This window comes from Lobosporangium transversale (genome assembly GCF_002105155.1).
Source record: "Lobosporangium transversale strain NRRL 3116 chromosome Unknown BCR41scaffold_19, whole genome shotgun sequence".
Taxonomy (NCBI): domain Eukaryota; kingdom Fungi; phylum Mortierellomycota; class Mortierellomycetes; order Mortierellales; family Mortierellaceae; genus Lobosporangium; species Lobosporangium transversale.
The window spans coordinates 622,982-635,916 of NW_019028997.1; the positions used below are offsets into that span (position 1 = coordinate 622,982).

The following is a 12,935-nucleotide window of genomic DNA, read 5'->3' on the forward strand; positions in this document are numbered from 1 at the left end:
ATATTGATATTTAAGTAGCCAAGAAATATATAATTCAGTTTAAATAAATGACTGATCTGCAGTAGCCAAGCATTCATTGCGACATTACTTTTTGATCTTTCGACGTTTACTCTTTTTCCCCTTGCAGGAGGCTCCTAGCGTGCCAACGTTGATGGTGGCTCATCACTATATCAAATATATTATAAAAGTGCTACCAAAAACAATTGGATGTGATGAGTGATCCAATACGCCTGCGAGAAGTGATTAAATCGTGCAGTAGTTCGTATTTCTCCACACGCAACCTACTATTCGACTTTTGAACCTAACTCAAGCCCTGCTTGTCAACACCCATTTTCACATTCTATTTGCATTTACAGGGGAAATTTTCAGATGGGATACGCTTGCATTATTTATTTATTTATTTATTTTAACAACTACAACTAAGGGACACAACTAGGGGACAAAGGCCTTGAGGATTAATGTTGGCTATCTTGGGTATCTCTAGTGTATCAAGTGCGTTAAATATCTTGGATGCCTTGGGTATCTTTGGTGCCTTGAGTGCCTTGTGTCTTAAGTGCTTCGGGTATTTGGAGGGTATAGTGGGCACCGTGGCTGCATAGGGTTTTCTAGACGCCTTGGGTATCTTGGGTATCTTGGCGCCTTGGGCATCCTGAACGCCTTAAAGGCCTTTGATTATTATTGTTATTATTATTATTATTGTTGTCGTAGTTACGTATTATAATGTACACATTATATTGCTACATAATAATGTTACATATTATAGTGTTACATATTATGATTAAATATTATAATGCTACATATTAAATATTAAATATTAAATATTAAATATTAAATTTTTTTTTTTTTTTTTCTTATTTTTTTTGTTTTTTTCGGCTTTTTTTTAGTTTTATATTTTTTTTTGCTTTTTGTATTTTTATATTTTTTTTTGTTTGCTTTTTGTTTTTTTTATGCATTTTTTTTTGCTTTTTTAATTCTTTTTAATACTTTTTTTTTGTTTTTGTTTTTTATAATGTTTTTTTTGGGTCTTTTTTTTTTATGATTTTTTTGGTCTTTTTTGTTTTATAGTTTTTTTTGGTTTTTGTGTTTTATGGATTTTTTTTGGTTTTTGTGTTTTATGGATTTTTTTTGGTTTTTCGTGTTTTTTCGATTTTTTTGGGTTTTTCTGGTTTTTATGGGATCGGCATCGACCAAAGCCCTTCGTCGGGCTTGGGGAAGGCCGGTCCTAGGTTCGGCCAGAAGAGAGGCCAAGAGCCTGGATGCCTGTCAAGGGACGTGGTAGCTCTTATTGTGGTTGTAGTGACTGAAAAAGAAAGCGAAAGAGAAAAGAAAAGAAAGAAAAAGTTAGCATCACAGTCAGTTAACACAAAGTATGAGAGCTGTGGTCATTATTTTTTTTTCTTATCAAGTAAGAGTGGATATGTTTTTTTTATCTTTTTCTTTTGGGAGTGGAGCTTCTTACCTTTCATTTTCGTCAAAGTGGTTGAAGGATAAAGAAAAGAAGAAAAAGAGAAAGAGTGGACAGATGACACCTTTATAAATGTTCGTTTTTGAAAGCCAAGAGGCAAGTGACATCATCCAACGTTGTTCATCGCTCTATCGATTCAATATTCGATTTAATGCTGAGATTGTATAGTGAAAGAGACGAAGCAAGGGAGAAGAAGGGTCAAGCAAAAAGAGCCGAGAGAGATTCATGTGATGTGCGCGCGTCCATTGCCCTTACATCTCTCACATCTATTGGTCCGTCCTGTTGGTGGCAAAAATTTAGAAATTGAGACAGCGAATAGCAGCAGATGCATGGAGTCTATGCCGCTCATTATCCGCTTCTGATGTCATCTATACTCCTCTCATACCTCTTGGTACCAGAGCAAGCAAAGACCTCCCATACTCCAAGGGAAGAAACTTATTTAGACAATGAGCAACGAGCAACATGTAGTGTGATGTGGTTAAACTAAACAGGACAAAGGTCCATAACATAAGCATAGTGACGGTTGTATTTACACACCCATGCTCACAGGCAGCCAGCCCTTGATCAAGAATAGAGGCAGAGTATCTTGACAACACCAGCCAAGTTTGTCTTCCTTTCCTTTGAAGAGGCTGACTGCGCAAATCGAAAGCATTATAAAGGATTAAATGAAATAAGAATACATTATGAAGAGTACTATTCAAGATAATTCAGTGGAATATGAAAAGATAGTAAGCACAATGCATTTAAATAAATGTATGCTTACTATCGTCATTTGCAGCTCCACAAGCGATAAGTGTCATCAACAAGTCATAATGTTCTCTTAATGTCCGCCTCCCTTCTCTTCGCATATGGAAGCATAAGCATGAACAAATAGATATTCAGCTATTGACTCTGGCCTTGTTATATTTTTTAAACAAAGAAGTGAGATAAAATTAAATCATTAAACAAAATAATAAAAAAAAAAAAAACAAATAGTAAATAGAAATAAAATAAGAATTAAATTAAGGAAATAAAAAATAAGAAATAAAAAATAAAATAAAAAATAAAATAAAAAATAAGAAATAAAAAATAAAAATAAAAATAAAAATAAATATAAAAACAAAATATTGAAAATAAAAATAAATAAAAATAAGAAATAAAAAATAATTTTACTTCATTTTCTTGAATCTCGCTCTCTTACATACTATCCTCACTATCCGTATATGCTCCTCTAATCATCTACAACATATCTTCCATATGTCTTCACAAATGAGTTAGCCTCCCTTTTGTCGCGTTTCCAAGCATTCTCCAAATATTATTCCCGATTGAATAGACCTAAGTCTGAAGAATTACTTGTCCAAGTCGCTCTTTATGTGCGACGCATCCAAATGAGTTTCGAATACTCCCCTCTCTCTGAAAGGATATTTTATGATAAGCTATATAGCTCCATTAATAAGTCTCTCCTGCTCGACTCGATTGAACAACAAAGAAAAACTAAAAGCCATTGAGTACGAAGTGGGCCGTTGTTTGTCTGGACAAGACTTGCTCTTCATACACTAACACGCATAACTGAGTGAGTGTTTTAGTTATTTTTTACTGTTACTTTAATATCTCCACAAGGACTTGCTTCATCACCATGGATTTGGCGCCATGGTATCTTTTTGGTCTTGAAGAGTTGATAGCTTTGGAGGATATGGCCTATCACTATTATTGTGATATTGGTAAGGATAGTATACCTAGTCATTTACTCAGTTCTGGAAGTGCAAATCAGACAAGTCAAACCTCTGCTTTTTATAAGTCCTGGTCCGCTTGTATAAAAGTCCACTTTGGACATGAGGAACAGCTCGATTGGGAATGGAGGAGCCCTTGCACTGTCAGAGGCACTCAAGGTTAACACTACTTTGACCGCTCTAGGCCTGGGAAACAATTCAATTGGGAAAGAAGGAGTTCTTGCACTGTCAGAGACGCTCGCGACTAACACTACTTTGACTACCTTGAAACTGGGATACAACTCAATTGGGAATGAAGGAGCTCTTGCACTGTCAGAGGCTCTCAAGATTAACACAACCTTAACTGGTTTGGACTTGTCCGACAACTCAATTGGGAATGAAGGAGCCCTTGCATTGTCAATGGCACTCAAGACTAATATAGCTTTGACTGCCTTGGATTTGTGGAGGAACCCAATTGGAAAGGAAGGAGCTCTTGCACTACTAGAGGCGACCATCACAATAGTATTTGAATAGTGTAGGAAAATAACTTATTCCAAATAATTTGCTGATCTGCAGTAAAGTGTTCATTGCAACATTGCTTTCTTTAGTAAGAACACTTGCATTCTGTTCCAGTGCTTGCCATCATAGAAATCCTTAAGGGAGCGGCGACATTAACAAAATAAAATAAAAATGGCCCTCATCAGACGATCGGCTCCAGCCATTGTTAAAGTTTGAAGGGTGCAATGGTACAAAGCTTATTTAATGATTGATGACTAAGTGCAAGGCGCTGTACATTGGTATTCTATTGAATCGATCATTCGACCGCACACATTTTAGATGAGAAGCTATTGTAACAAGAGCAGTTTAGATGAGAACAGTATTGAATGGATAGCGGGCGTTAAATATACTACGGTTGTTTCCAGGCGATCATTAACCCATTCTCATAGCTCTATACCTATGATGCTGCCAAATAAAACGAACTCTTAGCAGCATTGGTATGTTAGGATTCTCTTGCAAAGAGAGGGACCAGACATCGAAGGATCAAAAGCCACCAATGTTATGAGCGTTTGCTTCCAGCAGCCACTAACTTATTTGGTCAAACTAATATTCTTAGCTATCAAGATTACATTGCTAACCAAATCATCAAATAAATCTAATGATGGCTCATATTCATCAGTCAACTTCGAATGTGTTACGCCGCCGGCAATTTTGGATGTCAGTAAAGATACCCTCACGTAAAACGGATCCGCGCCGCAATAGTCTTGAGCACCTCAGACAGTGCAAGGGCTTCTTCCTTTCCAATTGAGTTGTCCCTCAAGTCCAATTTAGTCAATGTGGCGTTAGTCTTGAGCGCTTCTGACAGCGCAAGAACTCCTTCCTTCCCAATTGAGTTGTAATGCAAGTTCAAAGTAGTCAAAGTTGTATTGACCTTGAGTGCCTCTGACAGTGCAAGGGCCCCATCATCCCCAATTGAGTTGTGCCTCAAGTCCAAAGTAGTCAAGGATGCGTTAGCCTTGAGTGCCTCTGATAATGCAAATGTTCCTTTATTCCCAATTGAGTTGTACCTCAAGTCCAGAGTTGTCAAGGTAGCGTTAGCTTTGAGTGCCTCTGACAGCGCAAGAGCTCCTTCCTTCCCAATGGCGTTGCTGAACAAGTCCAAAGTAGTCAAGGATGTGTTGGCCTTGAGTGCCTCTGACAGCGCAAGAGCCCCTTCCTTCCCAATTAAGTTGTGCCTCAAGCGCAAAATACTCAAGGTTGTGTTAGTCTTAAGTGCATCTGACAGTGCAAGAGCTCCTTTCTTCCCAATTGAGCTGTAACGCAAGTTCAAAGTAGTCAAGGTTGTGTTGATCTTGAGCGCCTCTGACAGTGCAAGAGCTCCTTCATCCCCAATTGATTTACTACTGAAGTCCAAACAAGTCAAAGTTGTATTCGTCTTCGACAGTAACAGAGCCCCTTCCTTTCCAAGCGAGCCGTACTCCATGTCCAAAGTAATCAAAGTTGTATTAGTCTTGAGTGCTTCTAACAGTGCAAGAGCTCCTTCCTTCCCAATTCGGTTGCACATCAAATCCAGCGTGGTCAAAGTCTTGTTAGTCTTGAGTGCTTCTGATAGTTCCAGAACTTATTCATCCCCAATTGAAAGGCCCTTCAAGTTCAACGTAGTAATAGCGTTATCGTCCCTGAGTGTATTTGCGAGTGATCGAAAGTCACTAGCATCAATCTCTCGAGGCTTCATCTCAATAGTTAGCTTTTGAAGGTGTGGTGGCCTGCTGAGTCGTAAACTGGGGGCCTTTATAGTGTTCGGAGGTAAAACAATATGGATCGCCTTCATGCTGCTAAGTTCTATGATGTGAACAAGCATTCCATATCTGGGAGCCATTGAAAGTATTTCTTTGGTGGTGCTTTCTTGAAACTCTCCGAGTTCAAGCCGAAGGATCGATACACTTGACTTCTTTAGTGCTTCTTCAAATGCTTCAAGATCACTTTTACTCCAATTCCAGTCAAAACTGATATCCAACTCGTAAACACGTCTCGCATCGGTCAGCACATTGAAGAATTCTTCAGCTGTTGTTTTGGTCTTCAATATGATGGTCACTTTGCCTAGGTGCAAGTCATATTCGCCGCCATTCAGCTCCACTACCTTTTCGAACGCTTTTTGTTCTGCTTCTCTATATGTTGAGCGATAGTGATCAAAACAGACCCATTTGACATGGCCTGTCTCTGTCGTGATGCTGTACAAGTTGCCAAGTTGTTTGTCTTCATCATTGTTTTGAAGGAATTTCCCCAGTTGCCGAAGATCGGCTTCTTCAAGTGCCTCACACTCACCGATTTTGTTGATCTTGCTCAAGACTGGGTACTCATTAGGGAGTGCTTCCATATATTTGATCGAATAGTCGATACCGGCATCGAGATTAGGAGTTGGTACCAGGGAAGCTGTCAAAGGCATCCCCATTTTGAGAGAATGTAAAAGGATAAGCATGTACTTTCCATACTTGCGAAAGAACTCTGTGCTGTTTCGGATGTCATATCCTTCATGTTTGGCAATATGGATCTGGTTCTGATTGCTTTTGCTTATCGTTGCAGTGTGCTCTCCACATTCACAAAGGAAATGAAGGCGGAACTTGCTCCTCAGGATATTCCTTGGGTCCCACTTGGTGGTGTCAACAGGCAGGACTATAAAGAGTCGAGGGATTGGGTACTCATGTAACTCAAAGTTCTGGATAAGGATAGCAAGTCTGTCAAGAACTTGCTGCTGCAGTTTAAGCATTTCGTCGTCCTTCTTTTTGGCTTCCAGTAACAAGTCAAGCATCTTTTTGGCGTTTTCTTTAGTCTCTAGGATCAAATCCGTAGTCGTTTTAAGGCTGGAGCTGCTACTATTACTGCTGCTATTATTATTGCAGACCTGTGGTCCATCTGTAATGACATCCAGGATCTTGTCAGGATAGAATGCAATGCATGGGGGTTCGATTCTAATAGGACAAAAGTAAAAACAAAACTTAGGATATGCAATTGAGTTCTCTTACTTTTTGTTCCTGAGCAACACATACGATAAATAAATACTTTACCTGTTGCCATTAGAGTCTTGAAGGAACAGGATGGGATGTTCATCCAGCTTGAATCGCTGTGCATCTGGAAACACATCCTGAATGTCTTGTAAACACACATAGTATGATGAGTTGCCATTGCTTGCAGAGATGGAGGCAGTCCTGACACCGACTTCTTCAATGATGCCAGCTTTTCGGAATTGTTGGTACTGTTGAGTCATGAGATAATTCGAGGATAATGATGAAAAGTAGGAATGAAAAGATTCGTTCCATCTATTTTTTATACAATGTTTTTTTTTTTTTATTTTTTTATTTTTGGCTTCGACTCTCCATCTCATCCATTTCTTTATTTTATGGAGTGATTCTGGTGTATCATTCATATTTCTTTCCACTCGAGGACTAATATGGCTCCTCATGCCATATTATTCTTCAGAACAGCTTCTCCATTGATCCACTGAGCGTACAGTTACTCTCTAACCACTTGGGAAATCGGTCCTCTCATCCACCTTTGACATCGTACACGGAATGTTGTCGTCTATGACCACCGAGCACTGGAGAGTTTCCCAATCCCTTGCATCTGTTGCAATGTGTACTTTTTCCTATCCCGCATCGGATGGCCACTTTCGCTTCCTATCAGTCAATGTTGCTCCAAGCTGATTATACTCTGCGTCAATCCTTAAATAAAGTCCTCCTTTCTGGACAGTAACTCCAAGAATATAGCCATCCAAACTAGAACGTCGAAAATGCAGGAAATAGTCATCCCTGACCAGATGCTCGACACCCGTTTAGATGCTCTAAACTAGAACTGCGAGTGGCGCATCTAGTTTAGCTTATGAATTCTGCCTTGCATGCATTTTATTCGTGTGGTGATTAAACGCGTAATTTGGTTCTATAAGGCACGTGACACCCATTTTCTTTTTTTTTCTCTCTCGTTCTTGGCATGACGCGTAAACATTCCTCTTCACTCACTTCATTCACTCTGCTCAGCAATTGCTTCTGTCTTCAATTCAAACCTGCTTCCCATAACATGAGGTTGCTTTACAAGGTTATCAAGACTAGCAAGCGCAATGAAACGAAGTATAGCCACAAGGTAAGGGATTGGTTGTGACTAAGAACAAGCATAGCGTGTGTACGGATTTCAGAGAAAGGATGCGAGCAGGGTCCTCCGTGGGTACATGAGAAGAGTACAGTCTATGCTAAGGCGCTGGATTGCTTCTCGCTATGACCTCGCCTCAGAGCCCGGGACTGAGGTGGTGCTGGATTTGAGCTTGTTGTTCTTGTTTGCTCCGTTGGGTGTCTTCACCTCTCCATGTTGAGCATGGATGGTGCAGCAGCTTGAACGACATGTTCTCCGTCAGACTCGTGGGTCCATGAGGGGGTTGTTGTACCACGCAGTTGATAATGTGGTGCAAATAAGTCCCTCCTCCATATGGCCTCATCCGACTTCTTTGGAGTCCACTTCCCGTTGGACCTATCTGGGAGTCATATTGTAAGCAATTCTGCTCATCATGTTGGTTGCTCTTTGGGTACATGAGAGACACATAGTCGATGCTAAAAGGTGTGGACTGTCTCTTGCTATGACCTCCCCATGAGTCTTTTTGGCTCTTGGCAGTGCTGCAATCGATGCCTGTTGTCTCTTTGAGGCTGATGGCTATGACGAACGTTAGGAATCATCCAATTGCGGTTGTTTTCATCGTTGGATGTCTGGGACCCCTGCCCCTGAGGAAATGAGCAGATTAATAGCACAAAGGAAGTTGTGCGGTTGTGTTTTGTCTCTTCAGCTCACTAACCAATCCCCAATTATTTTAGTTCTTCTCATTAGATATTGCCTATAACTGAGCAAGATCCCCATTGAGCAGGCAGCTACCGCTGCTCACCAGCCAGGTGCTAAAGCAGGCACAAGTGAGTAAGCAGAGATATTCGCACCTTATCGCTCTGTTAGATAGAGGGACAGCAACTGAGATACACAAGGATGATCCAAATGATGACAAGAATGACAATGGAGGTATCTCAGGTTAGTGCAATACCATTAAAAGCTCTCTTAATGTGTTCAATGAGCGAAGGAGATACGGACCCCAAGGATGCGTCTTTTGCAGTAGATGCATGTTGTGATAGTGGAAATGCCAGCAGCTCTAAAGATGGCAGGGTAGATGACTTGTAGCAAATAAATAAATATGTCAATAAATAAAGAATACAAAGTTAAAAAAAGGACGAAAATGGGTTGTCCCGAGATGTTAAAGACAAATCATACATGTTCAATTCTTTGTCCATGGCCATTGTTCTAGACGATCCTTTTGGGAAGGCCCTAAGACCTTGAACTTCGTCAGATTACGTGTCTGTGTCGACGACAATATCCGACCATGGATGAGTATATACCCCTTGGCACTGGGTTCTCCGGCCAGGCATGGTAAGGCCAAAAAAAAAAAAAAAAAAAAAAAAGAATTCAACGGACCGGACGCAAACAATCCCTCCAGGCGCTCTGGATCGATTACGAACTTGGCCCTTCAAATGAAAGGCTTTTTTTTTTTTGCCTCTCCCAACGCAAGAAGTGGTCAAGAAGCCGCATTTGCACAGGTTCCATCTTCAACAACAATTGAAAAAGATGCTACTCATACTCGAAAACATAGCGAGTACTGTCACTCCAGCTTGCTACGCTTTTGAAGCTGGATAGACCCGACTATCTTGTGAAGGTGTGAAGAATAACCCTCGTTTGTCTTTTTTCTTATCCATTTAAGTCGAGTAGAGAGCCTTGCCGACGGAATTACATAGTTTACTACAACGCTCCCATCAATGAGAGAGCTTTCAACAGCCACTTGGGTCACCGCACATGAAGAGCGAAAGCCGTGAGTAATTCTCCATATTGGACCCGCACGCGGTTAAGAATTTTGTGAAAGGCTAAGTTTGGTAATGAAATACACCTAACAGAAAGGTCTATGGGAAATATAGTCCAGCCAATGTGAAGAGCCTAAATAAAGATTAAGATAAGTATGTAAGATGTCGCCTGTCCTATAAATAAAGACCCTCTTTTTGTCATATTGAGCTTTAGTTCGCATTACATGAGTAAGTTTATATACATGTAAAATCGGTCAAAACATTGCAGTGTCTACGGAGATGGCTCCAAAGTAATGAAAGAGACTAATAAGCTGATGGGTGATCTTGACTCATTTTTTGCGTGTCAATGTAAAAAGAAGTAGGGGGCTGAAGAATAAGCGCGAAAAAGAGCGCAAAGAAAGATGATAAAAAAAAAAATAAAGATGAAAGGCAAATGTGGAGAGAAAAAAGAGGGACGCGTCTATGTACGTCCCCATAACATCCAATCAAATTGTTGCAGAAAGCTGACGTGTATTTTACATTGACAAACTAGAGGAAAAAATTTTATTGAGGACGTTGGAAACTGAACCTGAGTAGCTGAGGCAAGCATGATCTTTGCCATAGGACAAGCGATGCCACACTAATCGGAAGAGGCACATGTTAAAGGCAACAAGCCCTTGGTGTCCTTAAAAATAGATCAAGTCCAACTTTTTTTCTTTGGTCGATCCAGTCAGCGTTTGATGATGGTGCTGGGAAAGAGAAGGTTGGCGGGCACAGCGCCATGTAGTGTACTTGGCATTACCTGGGGATATGGTGCAGTTGAGGATGCAGGCCGACCAAAGCCAGCGGATGAGTCGATAGAGAGCATAGGAGAAGGTGCGCTGCAGATAGCATCACCAGAGGTTTCGTTCTTGTATGGAGAGGTTAGCCTCCCTAGGACTTTAACCTCTCTTGTCCGTCGTTTGAGTAAAATTAAGAGCGAACAAGCTGAAAGTAAAGGCTCCATAAGGAGCCAGAGGGAATTGGAAAAAGACACTGATTTATACGGACAAGTCTATAGCCTGACGGTCTGAACCTTATTGTGTCGTGGCTACAGGGGTGCTCGCATGATAGCAACTGTATGATTCAAATAAGCCGTCTGCAATGGATTTATCTCTTCCAATATTTGAAATTAACATTAGCAGGCACCGCACAAGACCTTTTCGCCCTGCATGGCGACCCTGCGTAGCATGATTCAGGAGCCAAAGCCCTATTCGTATTCAACTAAAGTCGGAAAAGGCAATTGTCGTCACATTCTAGCACGGACGCTGGCTTGAAGGCGCTCAACTATAATCCGACAGATGATATCCTTCTCTTTGAGTGTGTATATTTCCGCGATCATTCGCTGAACAATACATAATGATCTGATTCAAGTGTTTGCCTATCAAAGGATGTAGAGCCTTGTTGTTGTAAATAGATATTCGTTTAACCTTTAATGCAGTAAACTGCCCACGACTAAATTATCTATCAATCGTATCTGTTATATTAACATAACAGCACTTATACTGACCCTTGTTTGTAAAAAACAATATCACTTTGCTTCCTGCTATCGATGTTTATCGGCCCTACAGGCCGATAACCGAGAATGCGATCACAAAAAGTCATTGCCTGACTTTCTTTGCACGCAATCATCTCTGCCTCCATACCCTGATGGGAATGCCTGACAATCCTACAGTGTAGTATAACGTGGTAAACGAAAGAGCATTGCCCTGCCGGTGTTGCAGCCTTATTACCATGGTGTGGGGCTCAATGAATTGAGATAAGAATCACCGAAGATGATTCGATTTAGTTCTTAACTGCAGAGTCACTTTGAGCTAAATACTTCTTTGCCCATCAGAGCAATAGAGTAGCTAGCTGAAGAGTGCCCCTGAACTGCCTACGCAGACATGACTGAGCAGTACCTCCGAACGGAAACCGCTCCCCAAGATTAGGAGTGTGACGAATGGAGGCATGGAAGGACAAAGGCAAGCGGCGGGAGCATTGCTCAAAGGACTTGGACGTTGTGGGTACAAAGCTGTCGGGGGGACGGCGGGCACCCGCCACAGCCAATGTAGAGAACAACGCTGGGACAGCCGAGGAGCCTTGTGAGACTGACAAGTGCTGAAGATGTCTCAGACCGTGAAAAGGCAATGGCAACAGGCTGTACTTTTTGTTGATGGAAATGTTAGATCTCACAAGTGGGTTTCTGGGGATGATTGTGTCGGAACACTTCCTGAGAGGAGAGCTGTATATATACACGTTCTTTATAATATACAGTCGTATTAATAGTAATGATTAAAAAAACGCCGCCGTCGTCTGCTCTTGTACTAACCGCATGTTGGGGTAATAGAGAAGAATGCAGTGAAAGGTAGGAAAAAGGAGGATCTTATTGGTTTGGCAAGTCATAGTCTCTTGATAAGGGATTGGAACAAGGTCCATCTTGGAGTCGATTATGATTATTTACCTTGCATGGCAGCCTAATCAAGAGCGGGTAAGGAAAGAAAATGGCATTGGGTATAGGGCGGAAAGTACAACTCCATCAACAAGTGCGAACAGCTTGCTTTGCTCGAACAAGAGAAGAAAGAAGATGAAAAGGGTGAATAGGAATGAGCATTTGAAGAAGAAAAGGCAGGAAAACTGGGATTTCAACCGAAATCGGCTGTAGGACATATTTGAACATCGGCTGCTATTTTTCATTATAGGTTTATATGTCCTCCACTTAAGCAGCCGGATCCCGCAACTCCTCTACCGCCAGTTTATCGATCACAATCTCCAAAGAAGATATATGAAGCCTATGTGTACTATGAAGCTGCACCCATCAACTGCCCCAGATGTTTAGCAGAGCTGTAATTAGAAGTGGAGCCTTTGAGCATGACGCTGTACAAGTCAGTAGATTGAGCGAAAGAAACGGTTGATCTTTATTAAACATCGCCAGAGTTGTGATTTCCGAAGAAAAATCACCTAAAATAAAGACTGGTCAAAATAAAAATAATCCTCATTTTGGCCAGTCTTTATTTCTGGTGTACCATGCATGGTCGAAGGGAGCTGCAGCAAAAAGTACCCACGCTCATCCTTGGAAAATACCGCAAGAAGTGAGGATGGCTACCCGTACTATCGTCGGCGTAACTATCCTGCACGCCCCTTTGTAAACTCAAAAGGCAACACTGTCGACAGCACTTGGATTGTTCCCCATAATTTATGGCTTACAACTAAATATTAACGATGAAGTCTGTGGATCAGTTTCATCAGTCAAGTATATTTACAAATATGTGCACAAGGGTCATGACAGAGCAACAGTTGCTATCGTAGCAGCGGATGGAGGAAATGTTAATCTCGATGAGCTCAGCAATTACAGGGGTAGCCGATATGGATCTACTTGCGAGAGCCTATGGCGCATGTATGGCTTTGCAC

General features: G+C 41.2%; 3 protein-coding genes across 3 annotated transcripts; 2 read left to right on the forward strand and 1 right to left on the reverse strand.

Annotated features, from left to right (window-relative positions):
• Positions 1-3,080: 3,080 nt before the first annotated feature.
• On the forward strand, positions 3,081-3,687 carry BCR41DRAFT_396513 (hypothetical protein; the record flags this gene model as incomplete). Its single annotated transcript, XM_022028814.1, has 2 exons — positions 3,081-3,165; positions 3,305-3,687. The coding sequence occupies 2 exons, from the start codon at positions 3,081-3,083 to the stop codon at positions 3,685-3,687; spliced, it is 468 nt and encodes a 155-aa protein (XP_021881298.1).
• Positions 3,688-4,384: 697 nt separating this feature from the next.
• BCR41DRAFT_396514 (hypothetical protein) lies at positions 4,385-6,916 on the reverse strand (the record flags this gene model as incomplete). The annotated part of the gene is made up of 3 exons (XM_022028815.1): positions 4,385-5,271; positions 5,362-6,620; positions 6,717-6,916. 3 exons carry the CDS (start codon positions 6,914-6,916, stop codon positions 4,385-4,387), a joined length of 2,346 nt encoding a protein of 781 aa, XP_021881299.1.
• A 719-nt stretch (positions 6,917-7,635) lies between these two features.
• Positions 7,636-8,856, forward strand: BCR41DRAFT_386657 (hypothetical protein; the record flags this gene model as incomplete). The annotated part of the gene is made up of 4 exons (XM_022027818.1): positions 7,636-7,785; positions 8,027-8,184; positions 8,540-8,709; positions 8,732-8,856. The coding sequence occupies 4 exons, from the start codon at positions 7,636-7,638 to the stop codon at positions 8,854-8,856; spliced, it is 603 nt and encodes a 200-aa protein (XP_021881300.1).
• Positions 8,857-12,935: the final 4,079 nt, after the last annotated feature.